This window comes from Prionailurus bengalensis, chromosome B2 (genome assembly GCF_016509475.1).
Source record: "Prionailurus bengalensis isolate Pbe53 chromosome B2, Fcat_Pben_1.1_paternal_pri, whole genome shotgun sequence".
Classification (NCBI taxonomy): domain Eukaryota; kingdom Metazoa; phylum Chordata; class Mammalia; order Carnivora; family Felidae; genus Prionailurus; species Prionailurus bengalensis.
The window spans coordinates 132,836,913-132,864,642 of NC_057349.1; the positions used below are offsets into that span (position 1 = coordinate 132,836,913).

The following is a 27,730-nucleotide window of genomic DNA, read 5'->3' on the forward strand; positions in this document are numbered from 1 at the left end:
ATCTTTCAATCTTTTCAAACTTGAGCCAGACATTTCTCTCTACGTCTCCAAGTGAGATTGTGCCAGTGAAGAAGCGGAAAAGTCTGAGCAAACACTTCATTCTCCCCTCACCTCGCAAGAGTGTAGAAGCTACTGGGGATTACTTAGTGGACAATCAGAATTACAAGGCGGATTGTAGGTTCTGAAAATGAGTGGCGGTGCGGTGTTTACTTCCATCTTTCCTCCCGCCTCCATCCCCACCCACCCTAGCGTGCGGACTGAATCCAGGGGTGGTGTGTCACTGGCCCGGGCAGACACCCAGCCTTGGAACGGCTCCCCTCTGGCAGCCTATTCCATTCCAGCAGCTACCTGCCACGGCCACGCTTTAATCTGACCCACAGTACCAGATTCAGGAAATAATTAATATCCCCGCCCCCGGTTTATCTTCTTTCCTTTGCTACTACCTAAGTCTGTCATCCTTTCACCACAGACATAATCGTTGTCTAGAAGCTTTTGCAAAACTCAAATCCAAATCAATCCAAAACAAAACCCATCCGTAGAGCAATATTGCAGCCAGCAGCCAGGAGCGTGTACTTCATTAAAGGGCGAGAGCATAAACCCCCGAATTTAAAATAAAGGCTTCCTGCTGCTCGTTAGTCGTCCACGTTTTTACTATCTCAGCTGCAGGAGAAGCAGCTGCATACTCTGGCCGGGCGATTGGGGTGGGAAAAAATTTAACCATGGTCTGGGATTTTCGCAGAAGGTAATTTAAGCCCCAGCTCCACTCCCGTGGAGGGGGCGTAGGGAGGGGGGTGGTAGCGAGCGGGAGGGGGGAATGCGGTGCGCGTGCGCATGCTCAGCAGCCCCGCTCCGCGGAGGCCCAGCTGCCGCCACCACCGCGGCCGGCGCTGTAACCGCGGCTGCCGCTGCTGCTCTGGGCGGGCGTTGGTGTCGTGTGCCGAGGTGCCCTGTCAGGCGAGAGGGAGCGGCGGGGCGAGAGCCTGGGCGGCGGCGGCGACGGCGCCTGAGGAAGGCAGCGGGGGCTCTGAAGGAGCGAGGGCGGGCTGGTCCAGCGGCGGAGGAGCGGAGCGGAGAGCGCGGGGACCCACCCCGGGCGCCCTGCGTGCGATGCTGGGCGGGCAGCGGCGCTGAGAGGCGGGGAGGCCGAGCGGCGGCCGCCGCCGGAGGGCCGGCGACCCCCGGGAGGCGGAGGAGAGGAGGAAGCGCAGGAGCGGGAGGAAGCGCCGAGGGACTGCGGGGCCGGGGCGGGCGAGGAGCGGCGGGGCCGCGGGCCATGGACGCGGCGGCGGCGGCGGCGGCGGGGGCGAGCCGGGGCGGCGGCGCGGCGCAGAGTCAGCCCGCGGCCAGGTGAGGCTGGGCAGCGCGGGCTCCGGGCGCCGCCGCCACTGCTGTGCCGCCGGGCCGCGGAGCGAGGCGGCGGCGGCGGCGGCTGAAGCGGCGCCACAGCAGCCGCGGCGAGCGGCGGCGGCCTCGGAAGAAGAGGGGTCGCCGCCCGGGGTTCTGGTGGCCGCTGCGCTCTCGTCGTCGCCGTATTTCCTGTCTGGATTATCTTGCGCTTCTCCTCAGCCACCTCCTTCCCCTCGCGCCCCCGCTCTGCCCCACTCCTCCGTGTCCTCGGTCGACGCTGCCCTCGGCCCGGGCTCGTTTCCCGCGCCGGGGGACGCCTCTTGCCTCCCCTTGCCGGGCTGCGGGGGAGCCCCGCCGAGACCATGAGGAAATTTAACATCAGGAAGGTGCTGGACGGCCTGACCGCCGGCTCGTCCTCGGCCTCGCAGCAGCAGCAGCAACAGCAGCACCCGGCTGCGAACCGGGAGCCCGAGATCCAGGAAACGCTCCAGTCCGAGCACTTTCAGCTCTGCAAGGTGAGCGGAGCGCGCAGCCCCGCGAAAATTGGGGGGTCGTTTTCCGGGGGGGGGCACCTCGGGCTTTTCCCGGGAATGCCAGGGAATAGAACGCCAGTATTAATTATACCTCGGATGGAGGGCTCGCTCCTGCCCAAGGAAGCATTGGCTTAGTGGGTTATTTTGGAGATTGACATCATCTTACTCCTTTTGGTTTTTCGTTTTGGGGTTCCCCCCCTCCTCCTTTTCACATGCAGCAGTCATTTCAAGGTTGCTTCTAACGTATTTCACCGACCTTTAATTTGTATTGTCAATAACCTTATAGCCTTCACATTCGCGCATTTTAATGTAATTCACCAACTTCGAAGTTTCCTTTGGAAACAGTTTCGAATGAATATTGTTCATCAAAAAACCAGACCTGTTCAACTGGATATTTGCTTATCACCTTTCCCTTAAAATGTGGCCGGAAGCTTAAAATACGAAATCACAGGGTCCTTTCAGCATTCTGTTTGATTAAAAAGTTGGTACTGAGATTTTTTGCCTGTTAATGGCACAATTGCCATAGCGGTCTGTAATTGGGAAAGAATGATGCAGCGAATTAGTTCACTGGCTGCTCAGTGAGATATACAAACTTGTCTCGATGTTAATACCTGCCTTATGAATACCGTGCTTTCATATGTCAGTTTCTTAAAAATGGCTGCATGCACATTTCTGCCCCAATGCCCTGAAATTCGGGGTTTAACAGCAAAATTCAAAAATAATATGTTGCACTTTATTTTCATTCTGTTACTATTGCAAAATTTGGGGATAGAGGTTTGATAATTGCTTTCCTGAATCCTTGACGAAAGTAATTGTTATGACAGCTTTTCTTTAGCAGTACTTGCATTTAGGATCCAAATAAAGTAACGATGAAGTTATCACACTTGAAATAACACACGAACTGCATTTTTACATTAATTTACAGATCTCTTTTACTACCGCAAACTTTGGTATTTTGGTCTGAGACTTGATAGTATAGAGTGTTAAGAAATTTTCCTCCGTAGAATCCCAGTATTATGGAAGGGCAGAAATGAAAGTGTCACATTGGGAGGTATTTGTGTATGTGTGTGTGGTGTGATCTACACACACACGTACACACACTTCTTTTGGTTTCAGGTTCTGTGTGCATAAGTTTTGTTGATGTACGTTTTGTACTTTTTTTTTTTTTTTTTTTTAAGGCAGTGAGTGCATGTGTATGTGTTCTGCATCAGTTATAATTGGTTCTAGATTCTAATGCCTCTACTGACTTTTCTGTTTTTAAATTCTGCTTGCTGCCTTGGTTGCTGTGATGTCATTTGCCCATCCCTAGACTGTTCGCCATGGATTTCCCTATCAACCTTCAGCCCTGGCCTTTGATCCTGTACAGAAGATCCTGGCCGTCGGAACTCAGACTGGTGCTTTAAGGCTGTATCCTTTCATTGAAAGTTTTTTTCCACATTTGCTGTATCTCCCCAGTCCTTCTGTACTGCTGAGTGGTTGCTTTTTCTGTTTAAATTCCAAAAAATGGTATGATCAAGTATATAATATTTGTGAAATCATGTGGTGTTCGCTTTTCTCTTAATTCTGCATCTATTCAGGCTATAGGTTGCTGGGGTGTTTCTCATCTCTCTGTTTATGGTAGCTAAATACGTATCCACATAGAGTTCTAAAGTTTTGCTGTAGTAACTACTGTCTTTGCAAGGAGCTAGACCTTTCTAAGGGGAAATCTCTTTGCTTATACTAGGGGTATTTTGAATGCAATATGGCTTGGAATGAGATTTAAAGACAATAACATAGGACGCACCTTAACTGCTTTAGTAGATAGTGAATTTATGACCTATTGTTCTAATGAATTGGAGGTTGAATTTCATTTGGTTGTTTGACTTGCCCTTTGGAAAAAGAAATTAGAAAATAAATCGTGTAAATTAATTTTATATAAACAGTTAAGAAGGGTTGATATTTCTAGAAGTTTTAGATCATTTTGTTAGTATAATGCAAATGGATAAGTGTATTCTCTTGGTGTTTTCCCTTTCGTAGTCACATTTGTTATGTACACGTACTCTGAACTATTAATATAAGGAGAATTATTTTTCCTGACTATGCATGAACTATAATAGTCTTGTCATAGCATTGCATAGTTTTTCTGAATACCTACTCATTCTTCGGAATCATTTTTGTTTTTAATTCTGAACAGTGGAAAATACCTCTCACCTTTATACTATTTAACTTGAAATAAAATTGTTTTTATCATGAAATTTAACCATATTTAACTAAAATGCACTTATTTTTAAATATTAAAATTTTTAAAAGCAAATGCTTTATTCATCTTTAGGATATCTCCTTATACATATTAAAGTAACTTGTTGGTAGTAAAAAAAAAAATCACAAGACGATCACAAAAGAATTACTATTGTCAAAAAAAAAAAAAAAAAAAAAAAGGAGGGAGCTTTACCTTTCAGATTGTATCTGGCTCCTGAGAAGAGCGGAGGAAACTTGCTAAGTTAGTTAAACATGAGCTTTGCATTTTCCTTATAATCTTTTAAAATCTTTATTTCAAAGCAGTACTGTATATAGTATCAGGATATGCTTCAAGTTTCATTTGTGATTAGTGTGTTATCTTTCAAAAAACTTAAAAAGTTTTCAGATGGGCCATTAATATGTACTATTGAGTGAAATCTATTATCATAGTAAATACCAGTCGTGCACACATTCCTGTTGAAATGGTAAAATCTGACCAGGCTAGATCTGAATCTGAATTTCCAAGAGTATGTCTCAAGGGCTCTTGCCCAAATGTCTAGATAGTTGAGACTAGAATTATTTTTGGCTACAAATGTTTATATGTTTTTATTCCTAAACCCAGTGATCATTACCTTCTAGTTTAGGGTTCCTGTTTTAGTCTTTTGAAGATGGGACTAAAATTTAATTTTGTCAGTATGGGTTCAAACTATTCAGCAAAACTCCATGTAGTGACAAGAATAGTGCATTGTTGGATCTAGATGGACTGTTTGGAACTAAAAGCAGACATTTTTTGTTCCCAACAGAAGAATATCATCACTGGATTAAAAGAAAAAAAAAAAAGTTAAATCAGTTATTTTTAGACTTTGCTTTTCTTTTAAATGGATTCAGCTTTTACTGTTTCTCAATGTAGTCTCAACTTTTTTTTTTTCTTTTAACAGCCAGTCTGCCCCTTGTACTTTTAACGTTTGTTTATTTTTGAGACACAGACAGAGCATGAACAGGGGAGGGCAGAGAGAGAGGGAGACACAGAATCTGAAACAGGCTCCGGGCTCTGAGCTGTCAGCACAAAGCCCGACGCGGGGCTCGAACTCACGGACTGTGAGATCATGACCTGAGCTGAAGTCGGACGCTTAACCAATCAAGCCACCCAGGCGCCCCTGCCCCTTGTACTTTTAATGAGTACCACCAGCAAGTCCAATTTTATAAAACCAAGTATTTTTCTTTAGGCAACACTGTTACCTTTAATGCATTTGAGTAATGAACAAGTTGACACAAAGGAGTTAAAATATAGGCCTAATTCTAATTGCCAAATAAAAGCAAAGATTGGGTGTCCCAGATCCTCACTTGTATGTGACTTGCTAATACATTCTAATAGCTGAACACTATATGAAGGTGAACACATAACTATAAGTTTACAGCTATAATTTTTTTTTAATTTTAGAATCTTTCTTACTGTATTTAGAATGAAGTCAGGAAGACTCTTTACCAAACATGTTTTTACTTTTTAATGAGATGCATAATGAATATTCCAGAGTAACAGATTGGTTTGCCTTCTTTCATTTGACTGTGGAGGAGAAAGTAGGAAATGTTTTCCGAAGTAGGATTGAGCTATTAGAATTTGTAATACATATCTAATTAAAAAAAATATATATATATATATGTTTATTTTTGAGAGAGAGAGACAGTGTGTGAGTAGGAGAGGGGAAGAGAGAGAGGGAGACATAGAACCTGAAGCACACTCCAGGCTCTGAGCTGTCAGCACAGAGCCTGACGCAGGGCTTGAACCCATGAACCGAATGAACCGTGAGATCATGACCTGAGCCGAAGTTGGAAGCTCAGCTGACTGAGTCACGCAGGCGCCCCAATGCACATATAATTTGACTAATAGAATGTCTTCTTAAATGTTGGACTATATGAAATTAATCTACTTTGAGGTTTTAAAAAAACTAGATGAGAAAGTTACATCTGATATCTAATGCTTACAAGAAATAGGGAAAATCTGAATTTTTAAATTTCTAACCAAAAATGAGGCAAGATGAATTTAATGTATTTCCTGCATTAGTCTATAGCAAGTGAATGATATTATAAACATGCTTTATGTTTGAACTTCTTGGCTTCTAGAAAGAATGTGAGGTTGGCATATACTTACTGATGGGAAGCAGGAAAGCATAATTTTATATAATACATCATATGTAGCAGTGACATGATTTAATTATTTTAATTCTCTTTTTGCCATGTAGAAGTAGGTATGATTTGGTTCTTATGATTAATCTAGGGATGAAAACTATTGGGATAGAATAATCTAATTATTTTCATATCAACATCTAGAAAGGGAAAAAAGGTTTGCATTTCTAGTAATGCTGCTGTTGTCCTTATCTAGATTCCTGGTTTACTAGTATAATTTTGAATTACTATAACCATGGGCTACTCTGATCTTTGTAAGATATTTTTTTCGAAATGAAGTCAATTTATGTGTGACTCTTTCAAGGACTAAGCATAAAACTGACATCTCAAGTTTATTGAATTTTTTAATAAAAATGTGTGAGTTTTTGTTATAATTATCAAAATTATTTAAAAATCTCATTTATTGTTTTCTTGACTTGTGGAAGATACAGTAAAATAAGCAATCTCTGATAAAGCATGGATTGTCTTTTAAACTACAGTGTAATTTTGCTGAATGCCAACTTACAAGGTGATTTTTGTACCTTAGAGTTCATTTAACCAACACTTATTAAGCGTTAACATTAGATTATAAAAACTGTGGCCTGAATTCTGGTTCTTTTCTTTCTGTTAAAGAATTAGGTGTCTTTTAATTTTTTATTCTTTTAAAATGAACATGCTGTATTAGACGATTTCCTTGAGAAATAATTCTGTAATTCCAAGTGGCAATGTATTGTTTTATGGGAGTATTCAAAAGAAATGAAAAATGTGATTCTTCATATAGTTTCCAGTCCTAATTAAAAGACTAGAACTTGTTAAACAATTGAATTTAGAGAATTATTTAGAAGTCTACTGACATTCTGTAAAGTCAGATTATAGGCAAAGTCATTGCACTTGATGATGTTGCTACACATTAGTAGATAAGGATTCAGAGTAGCATGAAGGACTAGGAAAATTATTCTAGGCAAGCAATATGGGCAAAAGTAGAGAAAAGCAAATTATGATAGTTAAGAGGAGTACCAAAGAGAGGTTGGAACAGTGATCCTAATTGAGTTGGAGACAGAAATAGGAGCCAGTTGGTGGAAAGCCATGAATGTTCACCTGAGTTATCCGGTTGTTATTTGGTTAGGATTCATTATAGCTACGTATTCTTGATCAGTATCTCCCAATAGTGGTAGCATTTTGGGCTGGATAATTCTGTGGGTTTATCCAGCATGTTGCAGGCTACTTTATATCCCTGGCTTCCACCTAGTAAATGGTAGGGTGCCCCTGCTGTTAGTATATGGCAGCCTTAACTCGTACAGTTCTGTGTGCTCCACTGAACTATGCCCAAGTCGTTCAGTTAAATAGGATAATAATCCTACTTGGGTCATACAGTTAGCATCACAATTAAATGCAGTAATGTCTATGTATAGCTTTTAAGACCATGCAGAGACTGTTTTGGTGAATATTCAGTATACGATATTGTGAGAGTTTTTCTGTAGTTTCAATTTTCAGGTCCTTCATTAGTTTTTTTCAGCAAATACTTGTTGAAAGGCAACTAGTGCCAGACACTCTTTAGGAAGGCCTTATTTTCATTTATTTTTGCTGCTAGTACAGTCCTAAAAAAATCTTGTAAGAGTACTGTTTTTGTTTTTTTTCTTTAAGAGCCATGGAACTGGCTCTTCTTAATCATAAGGCTGCAAAATTGCTATTGAGATGTGAAAGTTTCTTGCACATAGTAGGCATTAAATGATTATTTAGTGACTTTGCACTTGTAAGATAGTATTAGAATGTTTGACTTGCTGCTTATGTTGTAAAACATAATTACAGTCCTGAAAAATTTAGAAATGATTTTTGTTCAGAGTAGTTAAAAGGGAAACAGTGTAGCTAGAATTAAGCCCCATTTTTATCTCCTCTTCTCCCCTGCCATCCTTTTTGTCTATGGAAGAATTCTAGTCATTTGGAATTCTAGCTCCAGAGGAGAAACAAGGACTTTGAAATACTTTTACTTCTCAACTCTTAGTTCTTTATTAAAGAGGACTTTGTATAAAAGGAAGAACGAGTACTGTGTCAGCAGTAGGTTGTGATTCTCAGCATGAACTTCTGCAGCAGGAGGAATAGGCACTTTTACTTTAGAAACAACTAGAAATGGTGCCTGCTTGGAAGCAGTTACTTTGCAGTGAATTTCTTTTCGAGAGAAACAAGGTGTGATAGAATCTGAATGGAACTGAAAAGGGATAAGTTAATTAGTAGGGAGTCAAGTCTGCTTAGGAAGCCCTTCTGCCTTAAGTTAGATAGGTTTTTATTCCATATTCTTTGTTTTCCATTTGTTTTTTAGTATTTTTTCCTTTTAAAATTATAACCTGACTTTGCCATCCTAGAGGAAAAGGGTAAAGGAATTTTGGAAGGATGACTTTATCGTTAGAAGTGTTCAGACTAATTTTGGTTAAGCCAGCTGAACTGGGGTTCAGTCTCCTTTCCTGTAAAATGAGGAAATTGGGGGTGTGATATCTGGAGTCCTTCCATCTCTAGGATCTTAGAATTTCATTTTCTGTAGAGGATTGGGAATGTTCTGAACCATTTCTGTCTAATGGGCTGCTTCGAGGACGTGTAAAAGAGGATGAAGTATTGGACTCCATCCCATTGTGGGCCCCTTTGCTTTGTGTCCATTGATTACATTCAAAATCCAAGTCAGTAGATGCACAAATGTAAACCTTTGTTTACAAAATGGAGTGGGAAGGAACCTATGAAAAACATGCACTTTTTTTGTTGAAAACTCACGTTGAATACTTAAGATACTAGGTTGTTGAATTTTTATTCTATAACAGATAAGGTCTTGTTATGACATAAACTGGGGCATTTAAAAAAAATTAACAGTGTACTTTCCTTTCTTGGGTGTAAATAGTAAGGATAAAAAATTAAAATGAAATTACATAAAATTACTACTGGGTTTTGTTAACCTTAAAAGTAAAACTGTAAGTTTTTTAATAGGAACAGATGGGTTTATTAGAGAATAAAAGAGAATTGCAATCCAGGACAAAGAAGCTGCTAAAAACCGTAGGCAAGGGGTGCCTGGGTGGCTCAGTCGGTTGAGTATCTGACTCCAATGATGTCAAGAATTCATGGTTCGTGAGTTCGAGCCATGAGCCTGTCAGCACGAAACATGCTTCAGGTCTTCTGTCCCCTTCTCTCTCTGCCCCTCCCCCACTTACTCTCTCTCTCTCTCTCTCTCTCTCTCTCTCTCTCTCTCTCAAAAAAAAAAAAATATATATATATATATATACATATAAAACGATAGGCAAGTTCAGGTAAACAAAGGACAGACACCCTTTTTTAAGCAGAAAAGGACGTTGGGAAGGCAGTTAGGATCTACCAGTCCATTGGAGTAAAACAGGAATTCAAATTGTGGGACTTCTCATTGGTGGAGCTGTTGCCTGGGGGGGGATGAGAAAAGTTGTCACCTCCAGCTGGAGTAGTGGAATAGAGGGGACTGCAAGGTCAAGTCCATCTCTTCCTGTTAGGTCTGCAGTTGATGATGAGTGGTAGGATATGAGCTCCCCCTGCCAAAACCTCCCAAATCCATTTTAGTGAGGGTTCCTGTTACTAATTTTCACAGTTCCTAATCACGTGATTTTATTAATTTTTATATAAGAGATTGAATATAGAGACTATTGAATTGTTGGTATGTAATTTGGGTGTTAAATTTGGTAATCATATGATTACTTGGGGTAGTAGTAACTAGTGATATACATGTAAATAATTGGACGATGGGGTAGTTTTGCTAAAAGGTAAGCTTTGGTTGTTTGTCTTTGGTTTTAACTTCATGCATTGAAAGTGACACATTTACAAGAAGAAAATTAATAACGAGTGTCAGTATTGTTTTGTTTTATAATGTTTAAATGAGAATTTTTCTTCAGTGATTTGGCATATTATGATCATAAGAAGGTATACTCAGTATCTTAGGATTACGGATTAATGAAATGTTTTTGGTTTGAGCTACACAAATCTGTCTAGAATATAAGAGAATAATATAGAAAAAGGGTATTTTACTATATCACCACCTTATTTGTGTTCAAATATTATGTATTTAAATATACTACTATATTTGAATAGTATAGATTTTAAGATAGATTTTAAACATAATACAGTACTACAGAATTTCTTAGAAGTAAAACAAGGTGATTTTTGCCTTGATTTATGTGCAATAAACTAAGAGTTCATGAAAGACTACCAGAAGGTACTTGATAGACCTCTCTTCCTTTAGTCACGTATGACACAAATCATTCCAAGAAATAGCACCTTCTGATTTACTCAGAATTCTTCGTAGGTAGAAAGATGTTTATAATTTAATTAACTTATGCTTTAATTTGAACCACAGTGTATCTAATTTTTATCTGCAACAGAAGAAAGATAAGTTGGTTATCTTCCCCATATTGTATAATTTTTAACATTTTTGGTGAATTTAAATGCCTAGTAGTTACCCACTTTTTGATTTAGTAATCCCAGTCGTTTTAATCTTTCACTCTTGTGTTTCATTTTAAAGGAATTTTGGACATGAGTTACGTTTACTGCATAACTTTTTTTTTTTTTTTTCCTATTTTGGCTGTGGAGGTAAGTAGGGGAAAGAATTGTTGACACAGGTTACTTCTTACTACTCACTCTTTCACAAAGGGCCATGTGTTCAGCAATTCCTTAAGTCTAGAATATATTTTATCCTGTTAAAATAATTATCTTTAAAGCTCAGTTCCTTTGTCTTTGTGATGTATATTTGATTTAGTTTCATCCCAGTTCCACCCATCTAGTCATCTTCTTAATTTAATGTTTAAAATCTAAATTTCTACATTACCATTCTTTATATTTTAAATGGCTAAAATTAGACCTTGTGAAATTATAACATTGAGTGGTATTTTCTTTTAAAACAAACTGTGAGAAACCTTATAGCATATGAAAATATGCGGTGGAGTCTAAAGCAATGCAAATCAGAATTAACCAGTATCCTCTGTTTTATCAAGAGTCCAGAAACTGGAAAGTAGTTGGTATACAATTCTAAAACAGAAGAAATAGATTCTTTTTTTTTTTTATGTTTTATTTTTGAGAGAGAGAGAGAGAGAGAGAGAGAGAGCGCGAGAGAGCGAGCATATGTTGGGGAGGAGCAGAGAGGGAGACACAGAATCTGAAGCAGGCTCCAGTCTCTGAGCTGCCATCACAGAGCCCGACGCAGGGCTTGAACTCACGGAACTGCGAGATCATGATCTGAGCCGAAGTCGGACACCCAACCAACTGAGCCACCCAGACACCCCAGAAATACAGATTCTTAAACGATCAACCTCATAGGTTGTCTATGAAAGATCATACTATGAGATGGGTGTGTTTGTACGCTCGCATGTCTTTAAAATAACGAGGATCTAAATCTAAATCTTTAGTTCAGGAGTCAGCAGACTTCCTGTAAAGGGCTAGATAGTAAGTATATTAGCTTTTTTACCAGTCTAGCACAAAAGCATCCACAGACATGGGGAGGAAGGAGTATAGATCTGTTTTAATAAAACTTTAGTTCTAAAAACGGGGGACTGGATTTCTCCCTCAAGCTGAAGTTTGCCAATCCCTGTTTTAATTCATCAGGCTGCCTTGCTTTTAAATCATTAGTGGAGAGGAATGCTAAGGAAGGAACTACTACCAACATTTTTATAGTAAAGTTTCAAAAATTATACTTGCAGTATCAGTTTAAATTTAATCTTTTAGTCATAAATAGAAAATAGTTTAAGAAAAAGTAATTCTTAATGATATATAGTACTTCTGTATGCTAAGTTAAATTACTTTCACAAATATTTGATCCTGTGGAAGAGGCCTTTTGTGTGTGTGTGTGTGTGTGTGTGTGTGAATTATAATTAATATGATAATGAGATGCTTAGTTGGGCATCTTTTGGGGGCAGTTCAGTCATCAATTCTATTGAAGTATTCAGCTCGTTTGAACCCTTACTAGCTAATTTTAATTAAAAATGTTTGCATTTGTAGCTTTTTCTTATATTTTCATTAATATTATACAGAGATGTAGAAATGTTTATATTTAGATTTTAAAAGATAAAAGTGAAAGTAAGCATTTTATTAAAATATCGCAATTTTGTAGATGTCTGCAAATTTTGAATAAAAAAAATTAGTAGAAGAAAACAACCTAAAAAATAACATATAAAAAAAAACTCATAAAACCCCTAGAAGCAAATTCGGGTGCATGATTACCTTCTTTAGAGTTAAATACATTGCATGTCCCTTGGGAAGAATGTGTGATACTTTAATTGAAAACTGAAATTAGATCCCACTTTTTGAAAATTTCTTATAGTTGCTCACTGGATCATTGTCAAGTAGCACTAAGTGTAGATACCATTTTATTCAGTAAATAAAGCTAATTTCTACTTGATTACATTTCTCCAACTGGTGTTAGTCCTTTTGGAGGTTGTTATATAAGACAAATAAATGAATTGATGACATGCTGAGCATATTTCCTTTTATTTTTCTGAGAGAGCACACAGGAGGGGGAGGGTGGAGTGAGGGGGAGAGGAGAGGGAAAGAGAGAAAGAGAATCTTAAGCATGCCCAGCGTGCAGCCCAATGCGGGCTTGATCCCACAACCCTGGGATCTTGACCTGAGCCAAATAGTCACATGCTCAACCCACTGAGCCACCCTGGTGCCCCATGAGTGTTCTTCTTTATTGGTGCTATGATTTAAAAATGAATGTTGATCAAGAGTAACTTACATTCCCTTACAGTGGAAAATAGAGGGTTTTTAACTAAAAACTCGCTGATATTTTTGGTTTTATAATTCTTCATTTGAAAATTAAGGTTTGCTTAGCACATGGAATTTATAAAACAGTCTTAGAAATTATATGGTAGTTACTCTTAAAATGATGAGATTTTTTATTTTAAATTAGGTTTTTTTTTGGTTTTTTTTTTTTTATCCCTGGTTTGTTTTGTTTGTTTCCCTTTCAGTAAATGCTATCTAGAATTTTTGAAGTTTTCCTGGTGAGGTTGTCTGTTGGAGAGTGATTAATCCTACCCTTTCTTGAAAGTACGTAATCTTTTCTTGTAATAGCGGTACCTCTGCTTTTTCACGGCAGTGCTCTGCCAAAGGTGACTATAAATCCAGTGGCATCAGCTATTGCAGTACTTTCTGCTAAATTGCTTTCCTTTTGTGTATTTTTTCTCTTTGTCTTTTGAAAAGGAGAAAAAGTGTTGGAGCAGATTTTTCCATCTATTCAGTCTTTGTACTATATTTTTCATAATGGGCTGTATTTTTCTTTAAAATTCACTTTGCCGTACTTGAGAAAAGAACTTAGCCATTAAGCATCTGAGAATGGGTGCCGGGATGAAAGATGGTTTTTACTTGATATGTCAGAATACACATTCTTTTTTGTTTCTCTAACTCAGACCACTATGACTGTATTTCTTGTAGACTGAACAAGTGGTTCGTTTAAGAGTGTATTTATATACCAAAAGCTATTCTACGTAATTTCCTGTGAAAACAAATATAATTCATTTTTACCCCTTTGTAGACCATCCTGATTCCAAAGCAGGACATAATAAGAATGAATATTTTTCAACAACCTTAATTTGCTTACAAATAAAAAATTCTTACCAAAATAATGGTGGAAGAGGTAACTAGAGGTCTCTTTTAACCTGGTGAATACTCTAATTGTAAGTTAGTGTGGATGCTACAATTTGTTTTTTGTTTTGATCTTCCTTTGATTCACATGAAAAGAAAGCAATTAACTGACATAATTTTTCAAATATTGTTGGGCATTTATTGCAAAATATTACAATTGTGTTGAATAAAGGAAGTTTTAAATGTTGATCTATATATCTTTCACAGTTAATTGTAGCATTTTATTAAATTTTTACTGCAGAAATAGTGCACATTATAGTTTTGCTTAAATAGGAGATTAGCAGGATGTTAACATTGTGAGTGAGCAGTAAAATTAAGTATGTCCACCCTTCTTATCATGAGAATGTGGCTAACTTCATTTATTAATATATTGATTTTTAATAGGCTATTTTTTGAACAGTTTTGGGGTTTTGTTAATATATTAATTATTTAATAGACTTTTTTGAGCAGGTTTTGGGTTCAGCAGAAGGCAATAGAGATTTCCCACATATCCCTATCTGCACTCAGCATAGCCTCCTTTATTATTCACATCCCCCACCAGAGTGGTACATTTGTTACAATTGATGAGCCTACACAGACACATAATCATCCAAAGTCCACAGTTTACATTAGGGTTCACTCTTGCTGTTTGTTGTATATGCTATGGGTTTTGGCAAATGCATGACATGTATCCACCATTGAATATCGTACGGAGTAGTTTCATTGCCTAAAAATCTGTGCTCCATCTATTCGTCTCTCTCTCTCCCCTAACTCCTGGAAACCAGTGATCTTTTTATTGTCTCCATAATTTTGCCTTTTCCAGAATGTCCCTATAGTTGGAATCATATAGTATGTATAGCCTTTTCAGATTGGCTTCTTTCACTTTTAACATCTAAGTTTCCTCTGTGTCTGTTCATGGCTGATAGTTCATTTCTTTAGCGCTGAATAATACTCCATTGTTTGGATGTACTACAGTTTAGTTAGCTCTCCGCCTACTAAAGGGCGTATTGGCTCCTTCCAAGTTTGGTAGTTGTGAATAAAGCAGCTATAAATATCCTTATGCAGGTTTTGTGTGGCTATAAGCTTTCAGCTCCCTTGGGTAAATACCAACAAGCGTCATTACTAGATTGTACGTATGGTAAGAGTATGTTTGGTATTCTAAGAAACTACCAAACTGTCATCTAAAACAGCCATACCATTTTGTTCTCTGACCAGTAATGAACAGGAGTTCTGCTGATCTACATTGTTACCAGCATTTGATGTTGTCATTCTAGATTTGGGCTGTTTTGATAAGTTTGTAGCAGTATATCCTTGTTTTAGTTTGCAGTTATTTCTCTGGCGACCTATGATGTGGAGCATCTTTTTATATACTTATTTGCTACCTGTATGTCTTTGTGTGAGGTATCTATTAAGGTCTTTGGCCCATTTTTCAATTGGGTTGGTTGTTCATTTTCTTATTGTTAAGTTTTAAGAGTTCTTTGTATATTTTGGATAACAGTCCTTTGTATATTTTGGATGTCTTTTGCAAATATTTTCTCCAAGTTTATGGCTTATGTTCTAATTGTCTTGACCTTGTATTTTACAGAGCACAAGTTTTGAAATTTAAAGACATCCTGGGGCGCCTGGGTGGCGCAGTCGGTTAAGCGTCCGACTTCAGCCAGGTCACGATCTCGCGGTCCGTGAGTTCGAACCCCGCATCGGGCTCTGGGCTGATGGCTCAGAGCCTAGAGCCTGTTTCCGATTCTGTGTCTCCCTCTCTCTCTGCCCCTCCCCCGTTCATGCTCTGTCTCTCTCTGTCCCAAAAGTAAATAAACGTTGAAAAAAAAATTAAAAAAAAAAAAATAAAGACATCCAGCTTATCAATTATGTTTTTATGGATGGTGCCTGTGGTGTGGTACCTAAAGTGTCATCGTCATACCCAGGACCACCTAAGTTTTCTCATATGTTATCTTCTGGGAGTTGTATAATTTTGCATTTTGGTCTATGATCCATTTTGAGTTAATTTTTGTGAAGAGTGTGGGGTCTATATCTAGATTCATTTTTGGTGGTAAGGTGTGAAGGTCTTAGTCTTTTAGTGAGCCTCTGCTTCTGGATTGTGGACTTCACAAGTGAATCTCAGGTGACCCAGGTAAGTTAGGGTGGCTAGAGTGGGTTCGAGTTGGGTCTTTCCCTTCTACCTGGTCAGTTCAGTTCTTTTTCTTTTTCTTTTTAATTTAATTTTTTAAAATTTAAATTCAAGTTACTTAACACACAGTGTAGTATTGAGTTTCAGGAGTAGAATCCAGTGATTCATTACTTCTGTATAACAACCAGTTCTCACCCCAACAAGTGCCGTCCTTAATACCCATCACCCAGTTAGCCCATCCCCCATCCATGTCCCCTCCAGCAACCCTCTGTTTGTTCTCTGTATTTATGAGTCTCTTATGGTTTGCTTCCCTCTCTGTTTTTATTTTATTTTTCCTTCCCTTCCCCTATGTTTATCTGTTGTGTTTCTTAAATTCCACATATGAGTGAAATCATATGATATTTGTTTTTCTCTCACTGACTTATTTCACTTAGCATTAATACCTTCTAGTTCCATCCACATTGTTGCAAATGTCAAGATTTCATTCTTTTTGATCGCAAGTGATATTCCTGTATACACACACACACACACACACACACACACACACACACACACTCACGTCTTCTTTATCCATTTGTCAGTCTATGGACATTTGGGCTCTTTCCATAATTTGGCCATTGTTCATAGCGCTGTTCTGATAAACCCCTAGCAGTTTAGGCTTCTGGTTTGTATCTTCAGAGGGCAGATCTTGTGAAGAACAGAGTGCTCCCAGTGTATTTAAAAAATGGTTGCTTTTCCCCCACCCATTGCTGGAAGCAGGAGGGGATTTTTTCTCAGATATTTGCTGTGGGAACTTGGTGGAGCTCTTTGAGGTAAAACTCACGAAAGTATAAGGATTCCCCCCACTTCCTTCATGACTGGGTGCCCAGGGATTTGTGACTTTCAGACTTCTCTACTTTAAGATCGCAGCATTTCATTGATTATAGTTTGGATTTTCCTACCCTGGCACTGTTTCCTGTGGAGGTGACTTACTGGCTGGTTCGTTTTGGTGAGTTGTGATTCATGGTGTTGGCCTGTCTTTGCAGTTTTGGGGGCAGCGTTTTGCCCTGTGACCTCACTTGTCCTAGGGATCTAAGAAGAGTTGTTGATTTTTAGTCTGTTCAGCTTTTCCCTTGTTGTTAGGATGGAGTGGCAGATTTCAAATTTCTTACGTGTTGGACCGGAAACTGAAAGTCTGTGTTAATTTTTATAGGTGAAAAAATACATGATCTTCTAAAAGAGGGTTTAAATTTGATGTTTGTCAAGTAGGTGAAAGTAAAGAATAGGGGTACTTTACTATAACAGTGTGAATAATTGTTATTTGACAAAGGTTTTGTTTGTACTGCAAATACATTAATAGTTCTAAAAAATACAAAATGAAATGTTCTTCACTGTGTTAAACTTTGGTAAAGATATACTAAGTTCTTGCATTGACCACATTCCTATCAAGTTGATTAGAAGCTAGTTCAGATAAAAGTAGCAAATTACTAGAAGTTTGGAAAATATACTTCTGATCAGATATTAAGGGGATTCATGACTATTCCATTTGAAGAAAGGAAGTCTGAGAAATTACTTATTGAATCATTCATATATAAATTTATTTTTATGGAAGATAATGCTTAATTCTATTTATGCTCATAGGGTTTTCCAGTTGTTTTTTTTTTTTTCAACCATGGCTATCTGTTAGAATATCTTGTGGAGCTGAAAAAGATAAAATATACAAACAATGCCCAGACATTTACTTGGATTTCTTCTGTAGGTATTCTCATTGAGTGAATCTGGCGTGGGGCTTGACATCTATGCATGTTTATGTGAAATCTCTGTGGATGCTTATAATGTAGAGCCAGAATTGAGAAATACTGGCCAAATGTTCGACAGATAGGGTAGCGGTATTCTTAGTGAGGCAGATGGTAGATAAGAAACATGTTCTGGGCAGTGTGTGTAAGCTGACACTTTGCTATACCATTGCCTTTGGAGACAGAGTTGTGAAGCTGGTAGGACATATTTATGAAGGTGGGAACGAACTGAAGTCGCAGGATTGAATTACAGTGTTTCCCCATCCTAGCCTTATGTCACTGGACATGGGGACTAGCAATAAAAAAAGTCCATGTAATCTTAATAGGAAGTTGAAAAAGTTTAGTCTTGCAGGTGATTATCACGCTGATCAGGTGGAGGAGGCAGGTGAGGCATTCACTGACGAGAAAACTAGCACACATAGGTTGCCTTATATATCACAGCTCATCTGACGTATTTCCATTTTTTGAGGAGGATACACGTATGATGTACTGCTTTTATCTGTTGACTTTCATTCATTCCTCATAACAGTGTGGAACAAAGAAATGAAATCTCTCAGCTGCTAAGTGATTGTTGTCTATTTTTATACTACCTGGTAGAGTTGGTCTGATGTTAAAGCTCCTTCTCTTCATTTTTAGAATGCTTTCATCAATATTCTTTGACTACATTATGGTGGTGTTTAGATTTTAACTGTTATAATCACATTATGGTTAAGTTTCTTCACGACTTAAGCCATTACAAATAAAAATCATCCACTGAGCTTTTATTCAGAGTGTTAAGCCAGTTGAGAGTAGCAACACCTTGAAGGCTTACTAGAGGCGTGAATTACTCTGTTTGCTGAAAGTACACGAATGTGCTAAAAGAAATGGCAACAGAGGTTAGTGGAAATCGTCAGAGTTTGTGATGGATTAAAATATCCTCTTGGGTTTATTTTACTGTGGCAGGGATGAACAGTTTACACTTTGAAGACTGTTTTTGGTTTGTCAGCAGAATATGTGTTCAATGGAAGTTACTTTCACACAATAATATATAATTAAATGTATAATACTGCAGGTTAATTTATTAGTCACTTAAGGGTTCATAGAAAGTTTAATTATCCGTATTCTCATCTTTAAACTTTGCAGAATATAAATGTATTTTCAGAAACTGCACAGCATATCAGAGTTCTCCAGTTGTTTTCCGCCGTTTTGTATGTTTTCCAGTCTTCCAGTCGTAGGTTGGAAAAGTGAATGTGTCACTCCTGTAGAGGTTGGAATAATGCCAGTACTTTCTTTCCTTTTTTTTTTTTTTTTCCAAAGACAGGAATTGATGAACAGATTCTCTGAAAAGATATATAATCTTGAAAGATCTTAATAATTTACTAAGTATATACCAGTCTTGGTATTTTCACATTCTTCATAAAAAGTAGAGGTTGTCAAAATATGTGTATAATACACAGCAATAGTGAGAGCAGTGAAAACTTGCCTAGGAGCTGTCCTCTAAGAATTTGACCACGGGCTACGGTCCCATTGCCTGCTTCTTTGACTATTTTTTTATTCGGCTTTGCTGATAGCACAGTAGAAATCCCAGGAGGAAGACTAAAGTAAGAGAAATTTTTGTTGTGATGGTGATACCAGCCTCACAAATGATCGAAAGATAAAATGAATAAGCTGACCTTACAGATTCATGGAATTTTAAAAGCTTATAAAGGGTTTTCTTGTTGTTTCTCATCCATTAAATACTTTCTGTGTTTAAATCTTGAATGAAATAAAAATGTTTGAAAATTGAGTGCAGGACAGAAGGAAATGAGCTTAATTGCAAAAATGCTAAACTGTAGTGTGATTTTATTTTTCCTTTTTTTATGCTGCATTTCAGTTAGGTCGCTGAATAGTGAAATTCATTCATTGCTTCTTAAAGATATTTTTAAATCCTAGTTAAAGGGAAGACTGGATTCTTAAAACATTAAGAATATAATGTTTTAGGGGCGCCTGGGTGGCTCAGTCGGTTAAGCGACCGACTTCGGCTCAGGTCACGATCTCACAGTTTGTGGGTTCGAGCCCCGCATTGGCCTCTGTGCTGACAGCTCGGAGCCTGGAGCCTGCTTCAGATTCTGTGTCTCCCTCTCTCTCTCTGCCCCTCCACTGCTCATGTTCTGTCTCTCTGTCTCAAAAATGAATAAATGTTAAAAAAAAAAAGAATATAATGTTTTAACTTGTTCCATTAATAATTGCAATCATTTCCTGCCTTAAATTCTGTCTTTTGTTTTTGCCTATTTGTATTATCATTTATCATTCATACAAGCTGATTGTTTCTTTTGTATAACAGCTTTATGGAGTTATTTTTACATACCATATAATTCACCCTTTTAAAGTATATCGTTCAGGACTTCTCATTATATCCACTGAGTATGCAATCATTGGCATTTCTTAACTTCAGAACATTTTCTTTACGCCAGTAAGAAACCCCATACCTAGTATCAGTTGTCCTGCCTTACCCTCTTCACCCAGTCCTTCACAACCACTCACCTACTCTCTATTTCTATGGATTTATTCTGGACATATCATATAAATAGAATCATGTAATATGTAGTCTTTTATGATTGGCTTCTTTTACTTAGCATAATGTTTCTGAGGTTTATCCATATTGTGGCATGTATTAGTGGTTCCTTTCTTTTTATGGCTGAATATCTCATAAATACACTGCTTATTATTTAATAATCAGTTGATGGACATTTGGATTTTCCTCTTTTTTGACTCTTAGGAATAATGCTGTGAACATTTGTGTAGAAGTCTTGTGTGTATGTATATTTTCATCTCTCTTGTTTATATTCCTGAAGGAGTGGAATTGCAGAGTCATATGGTAACTCTGTGTTGAATGTAGAGGAATTGCCAATTATTTTCCAAAGTTGGTTGCACCATCTAACAGTAGTCCTACCAATAGTAATCAAGGATTCTCATTTCTCCATGTCCTCACAAACTCTTGTAGTTGTCTTTTATAATCATATTAGAGGAGGTGGAGCGGTATTTTATTGTGGCTTTGATTCACACTTCTCAAATGACTAATGATGTTGAGCATCTATTTATATTTTGGTTCTTTGTGTATCTTCTTTTCAGAAATATCTATTCATATCATTTCTCCATTTTTATTTTTTAAATGTTGGTTTATTTTGAGAGAGAGAGAGAGAGAGTGTGTGTGTTTGTAGGGGAGTGGCAGAAAGAGAGGGAAGATGAGAATCCCAAGCAGGGTATATGCACTGTCAGTGCAAAGCCTGACACAGGGCCTGACTCTGAGATCATGACCTGAGCTGAAACCAAGAGTTGGACGTTCAGCTGACTGGGGCACTCAGGAGTCCCTCCTTTTTCCATTTTTAAATTTGATTTTTTTTTGTTATTCAATTGTAAAAGCCCTTTATATTTCTGGATATTAAATCCTTAATCAGATACGTGATTTATAAATTCTCCTATTCTGTGGATTTTTTTTTCATTGTCTTGACGGTGTCTTTTGAAACACACAATGTTTTTAATGTTGATGAAGTCCAGTCTATCTATTTTTTCTTTTGTGGCTTATGCTTTTGGTATTGTATCTAAGAAACCACAACCTTATCTGAGGTCACAAAGATGTCTGTTTTCTTTTAGGTGTTTTATAATGTTAGCTCTTACATTTAGGTCTCCATTTTGAGCTAGTATTTTTTATATAGTGTGAGATAGGGGTCCAAATACATTTTTTTTCATGTGAATATACAGTTGTCCTAAGGCCATTTGTTGAAAAGAGTATTCTTTTTCTATTGAGTTGTCTTGACATCCTTGTCAAAGTCAATTGATCATAAATGTTTATTTCTCGGTTGTCTGTTTACTCTATTGATCTAGCCATACGGTAGCTAATTATACTAATACCACACTGTCTTGATTACTGTAATATTGTATTAAGTTTTGAAATAGGGGAAATGTGAGTATTCCAACTTTGTTCTTCTTTCTAAAGATTGTTTTGGCTGTTCTGGGTCCCTTTCCACATTAATTTTAATCTCATTTTAGGCTCAACTTGTCAATTTCTGCAAATAGCTAGGATTCTGACAGACTGTGTTAATTTTATAGATCAGTTTGATGAATATTATTCTGTTCCATGAATATGGGATGTTTTTTCACTTCGCTCTTGTTTCAACAATGTTTTGTTGCTTTCAGTGTTTTGTAGCATACAGTTTTGTAGCGTACAAAGTTTCAATGTTTTGTAGGGTACAAACAAAAAAACAATGTTTTGTAGCTTTCAATGTTTTGTAGTGTACAAGTCTTGCATTTTGTTGAATAAATTTGTTCCTAAGTATTTTATTCTTTGAGATACTGTAAATGGAATTGTTTTCTTCATTTCACTTCTCAGATTGTTTATTGCCAATGTATAGAAGTACAATTGATTTTTGTATATTGATCTTGTGTTGTGTAGTCTTGTATTGTGCAATCACAACCTTTATTTGTTCAGTTGGTTTTTTTGTTGTTGTTGTTTGTTTGTTTTAGGGAATTCCTTAGAATTTTCCATATACAAGATCATGTCTTCTATGAGTAGAATAGTTTTAGTTTACTTCTTCCTTTTCCAGTCTGGACACTTTGTATTTCTTTTCCTTGCCTGTTTTCACCAGCCAGAACATCCTGCATATGTTGAATGGAAATGGTGAACACTAGTGGACATTGTCTTTTTCCTGAGCTTAACAGGAAAGTATACATTTTAATCTTTCAGCATTAAGTATGATGTGAGCTGTGGGTTTTTCATACATGCCCTTTGTCAGGCTGAGGAAGTTCCATTTTCCTTGAGTGTTTTATCATGAAAGGGGGATGGATTTAGTTAAAGGCTTCTTCTGTGTCCACTGAGATGATCATGTGATTTTTGTCCTTTATTCTACTAATACAAATCTGTGATTCTATGGGCTTTTGAAGGATAGGGTTGTTTACTCATTTTAGTATCTTGCGTAATTTGGTAAGAACAGTTCCTCTCATATAGCTTCAGTCTCTAAAATGTAGGCTGATCATTTTACACATGAAAACATTTGTAAGGAGGCAGTCTCAAAATTTTGACTATAATTAGAATAGAGAACTCCGCTTTTTGCTAATTCTGCTTGGCCATAGTGTTCTACTATTAAAATTAGTAGGTATTTGTTACCGTGAACTAACATGAGGAATGAGTCTGAAAAAAAATTTTTTTAGTGTTTATTATTTTGAGAGAGGGAGAAAGTACATGAGCTGGGGATAGGCACAGAGACAGGGAGAGAGAGAATCCCAAGCAATCTCCATGCTGTCAGTGCGGAGCCCCATGCTAGGGTTCAATCCCAGGACAGTGAGATCATGACTTGAGTGGAAATCAAGAGTCAGGTGCTTAAAGGACTGAGCCACCCAGGTTGTCCCTGGAAAACATTTTTTGATTGGTGTGTTGCTTTTGCCCAGTTGCCTTTATAATGTTTACTTGCTACTAAAAGTTGCATTTGGTCTAATTTTATAGTTTTAGACCAGTCTGACTTTATTTTGTACTCAGGTAAAAAATATTATAGATGTTTCTTCTGTTTTCATTCCCTGGTTTTAAAATGAGTGAAAGCAAGTCGGGAAGTGACATTTACATTCTAACCAAGGCCCATGGATACAAAAGCACCTGGCTGTTGGGAGTCCCAGACAGACCAGGTCCGACCACTCTCTTCTGACAAAATCAAAGCAGAGAGACGAGCGGTGGTGAAACAGGAAAGGAATTTATTTCCATGAGGCTACCACAGGGAATACAGCAGGCTGGAGTCTCAGACTGTCTTCAGTGTGCTTAAAATACTTCAAGAAAATGTGGGACAAACCTCAGTGGGTACACGCAGGTGGGCAGTAAAGGTCAGGTTGATCATTGTCTCAGGGTCAATTCTGTGAGCTCTTGCTGGTGTTGGGGCAGTCCCTGTTGCTTGAGGGGTAGTTTTGGTTCCATCATGGGATGCTTTGCCCAGTGGGTCCTTTGCTTGAGTTAGAAGATAAGCTGGAAAGAAGAACTTAACAGAAAGTACTGATTAAGGTCAAAATGGAGATAAAGTCCTCGTTTAATATGTGAAAATTGGCTCTTTTTTGGTGAATTAAGCCTTGGTGATTTATATATAAATATTTGTATGCATATATGTGTGTGGGGGTACTGGATTTAGCTTGCCAGGCTTCAAACCCAGCTTCTTTATTAAGTAGCTGGATGGCCTTAAGTAACCTTGTTGTATCTCAGTTTCCTCTTTTGTAAACAACAGAGCCTATAGTAGAGGTACTCTTGTAAGCTAATACATATATAGTACTTGATACATATTAAGTGTTTAATAAATGTTAATTACTGTGATGATGTACTTAAAGGCTCCCTAATTCCTCCTTTATTCCTCCTGTTCCAAAATACAAAACAAAAAAACCCATTTAGACAATTGAATGAATGTTTATTTTGAATTTGAATTTGATTATATAATGTTATAGAAGGTTTAACTGGTTGTGGTCTCTTTTTCTGTTTATCTTTCCAATTACCTCTTTTTCATTATTCTTCAGTAATTGCTAGTTTCATCATGTTTTGTTTTTGTTTTGTTTTTTTTTTCATTAAGTATTTCTTTTCTCCCTGTTGCTTACTTAGAGGTTCATACCTAAATTCAAAGACTTTGATTTCAACCTGTTTTAGTCTTGTCTTCTGCAGCTCTTATTCAGGAGTTATGATGGTGCTTGTTTGGACAAAACCCATAAGTAGTTGTGCACGCAGTTTGTGGCCTGTGTCATGGGCCATATAAATGAATTGGTTTACTCCAGAGACAAAGATGACAGTGGGATTAGGTAGATACCCTAGCTCTTGATAGGCGAGCAGTAAAAAAAAAACAACAAAACAACAACAAAAAAGAGACTAAAGGTATCCATTATGGGAAGATAAGACCATTTTAAAAAGAGTACACTGGAGTTCAGAATTATAAGGTAAGCTATATTGACACCAAGAAATACTCAATGTAGCCTTACAGTTTGCCTTTGTCTTATAATTGATTGCTGCATATAGAAAGGAGCAGACACCATTATAATTACAGGTATAACTATATTAGGAATCTAATATAGTCAAAGTTGTTTTTTTTCTTACATTATGATATGTCAGCTGTGGGGTATCTTTAATTCTTGTTAAAGTAGTGAATATACCAGTTAAATAATGATAATGGCTACCATTTGGGGAGTACACTCTCAGTGGTTTTAATTCTCATCATAGTTCTGCAAGCTAGGCTAGATAGGTATCTGCATCTTATAGATAAGAAAGTGGAGCGTTGGAATAATTCTCAGGTCACAGCGAGTACTGGTGGAGCCGGCATATGAACCGACTTGAAAGTAGGTGTCTTAATTAATTCTCACTGTGCCTCAGATGTTCCTGTGGCACATCAACAACAACAAAACAAAAAGGATACCTAATTAGGCTACTTCTCAGGCAATTTAGGTTTAGTAAATTTGCAGTAGAGCTGTGATTCTGACACACTGCCAGGATTGAGAACTACTTGCTTTGGAACTTACAGTCTTTCAAACTAATATTTTTTTATTATATGTAAGTAATTTCCATTCCTTAAAATTTTATTTTAAGCTTTTTGTTACAATGAAGTAATGACTTAGGGTTTTTTCCCCAACACATGGGACTTTTATAGTATCAGGATCCTTCAGGGCTGGCTGCAGCATAGTACTACCTTATCCAAAGGAAAAAGGAAAGAAATCAGTAGTAACCTTGAGAAAAAGCACTTATCTGAGCCTCAGAATTATCATTTGTAAAATATGGATAATAACTACCTTTCAGAGTTACCGTGAAGATTACAGTTATGTATTTAAGATACAGAGCCTAAAACTTAGTAGGTAGTAAGTGCTTCTTGTTTATTAAAGTATATTTATCATCTTAGGTGTGACTATGTTAATATTAATGTCATAAAAAAGTGCAGTTTTTCTGGCCATACATAGAGTAAGAACAGACCTTTCTTGACCTCCATGTAACCGACTTCCTGGACTTACAGATACTTTCCAGTCTCTATGAATAAAATATTGATTGATGCTCACAGCATGCTGAAGTTTTCAAACCATTGGGCCCTAATTAGCAGAGCTGTTTGCTTATACTTTACTTAACCAAGAATCGGTTCTGTGTATTCCCACATCTGTTTGTGCCTGTTATATTTGATGTTATAATCAAGTAATTAGTTCACTTTGAGAATATATAAACTGATGGGGCGCCTGGGTGGCGCAGTCGGTTAAGCGTCCGACTTCAGCCAGGTCACGATCTCGCGGTCCGTGAGTTCGAGCCCCGCGTCAGGCTCTGGGGTGATGGCTCGGAGCCTGGAGCCTGTTTCCGATTCTGTGTCTCCCTCTCTCTCTGCCCCTCCCCCGTTCATGCTCTGTCTCTCTCTGTCCCAAAAATAAATAAAACGTTGAAAAAAAAATTTTTTTAATAAAAAAGAATATATAAACTGATGAAATGTGAATACAAAATGGAGGGTTTTTTTTTAAAGTTTATTTATTTGAGAGAGAGAGAGAGAGAGAGAGAACATGAGCAGGGGAGGGGCAGAGAGAGAGAGAGAGAGAGAGAGAGAGAGAGTATCTGAAGCTGACTCCATGCTGTCAGTGCAGAGCCTGGCATGGGGCTTAATCCCACAGACCGTGACGACATGACCTGAGCCAAAGTCAAGAGTCCACTGTTTAACCAACTGAGTCACCCAGGCGCCCCAGAGGGTTGGACTTCATGAAGGTCAGTCACCTAAAATTTCTCTGATGCTGTGTGTATAAGATAACAGTAAATGATCAGAAAAGAAATAGATTCTTTTTTTTTTTTAATTTTTTTTTTCAACGTTTATTTATTTTTGGGACAGAGAGAGACAGAGCATGAACGGGGGAGGGGCAGAGAGAGAGGGAGACACAGAATCGGAAACAGGCTCCAGGCTCCGAGCCATCAGCCCAGAGCCTGATGCGGGGCTCGAACTCACGGACCGCGAGATCGTGACCTGGCTGAAGTCGGACGCTTAACCGACTGCGCCACCCAGGCACCCCGAAAAGAAATAGATTCTATGTGAATGCTACACTTAGAATGCATTGCCAGTATCTTTAAAGTTGCATTTAAAATATTAAACTACAAATCCTATACCGGGGTAGTTATAGCTATGTTTTATTTAAGAAAAACAATTCTGAACTCTAGTATTCAGTTAAAGAATACTTTAGGGGTGCCTGGGTGGCTCAGTCAGTTGAGTGTCTGACTTCAGCTCAGGTCATGATCTCGCGGTTTGTGATTTCGAGCCCCGCGTCGGGCTCTGTGCTGACAGCTCAGAGCCTGGAGCCTGCTTCGGATTCTGTGTCTCCCTCTCTCTCTGCCCCTCTCCTGCTCACGCCCTGTCTCTCAAAAACAAGGAAACATTAAACACTTAAAAAATATATATAGAAGTGTTTGGATAATATCACAAGATATGCAAAATTATATATGATTTCTGAAAAATATGATAGGTAAATAGAATTTGTATGATTTTTCATAATAGCTCACATTTTTCATTAACTTCTCATCTGATAATAAGAGAAATTTTACTCCATGTAAAATGAGAATTTTAGAATATGCTGATTGGTGCCAGCAAGACTAATTTAGCTGGATGGATTAGAATTAGACTCACTCTGCTAGCTAAAAAGGCAGAGTCTGTGCTGTCATCCTGACAAAAGAAATGGATGAACAGAGATGTAGGTTTTTCTTTCTTCGGCCAAAGAGGTGTGATTTGGTACCGTGCCAAAATCTAGCTCCCTGTAGATGCTTTTGGGCAATTGCTGTAGTGAAAATAGTACTATTAATACTGATGACGATGATGGTGATGGTAAAAGTTTAAAGATGTTTAAAGAGTAGGGTAGTATAAGCTAAACATGCATGATTAGTCTATTTGTTTATGAAATATTAGAACAATTAATTGCTGGCAATAAAATGAACAAAATCCCTGGAAAATAAATATCTCCTAGAAAAACTTCTAGAACTCAGA

At 37.9% G+C, this 27,730-nt stretch overlaps 1 protein-coding gene across 4 annotated transcripts in view; it reads left to right on the top strand.

Annotated features, from left to right (window-relative positions):
* The first annotated feature begins 1,345 nt into the window (after nucleotides 1–1,345).
* Nucleotides 1,346–27,730, top strand: part of STXBP5 (syntaxin binding protein 5) — a 173,560-nt gene continuing 147,175 nt past the window's right edge. For 3 of the 4 annotated variants that reach the window (XM_043592556.1, XM_043592557.1, XM_043592559.1), the window contains exons 1-2: nucleotides 1,461–1,862; nucleotides 3,190–3,287. In XM_043592556.1, the coding sequence (XP_043448491.1) occupies nucleotides 1,710–1,862; nucleotides 3,190–3,287 (251 nt within the window). In that variant the 5' untranslated portion in view covers nucleotides 1,461–1,709. Of the gene's footprint in view, nucleotides 1,863–3,189; nucleotides 3,288–27,730 lie in introns of all 4 variants that reach the window. The other variant, XM_043592558.1, reaches the window with a different exon arrangement.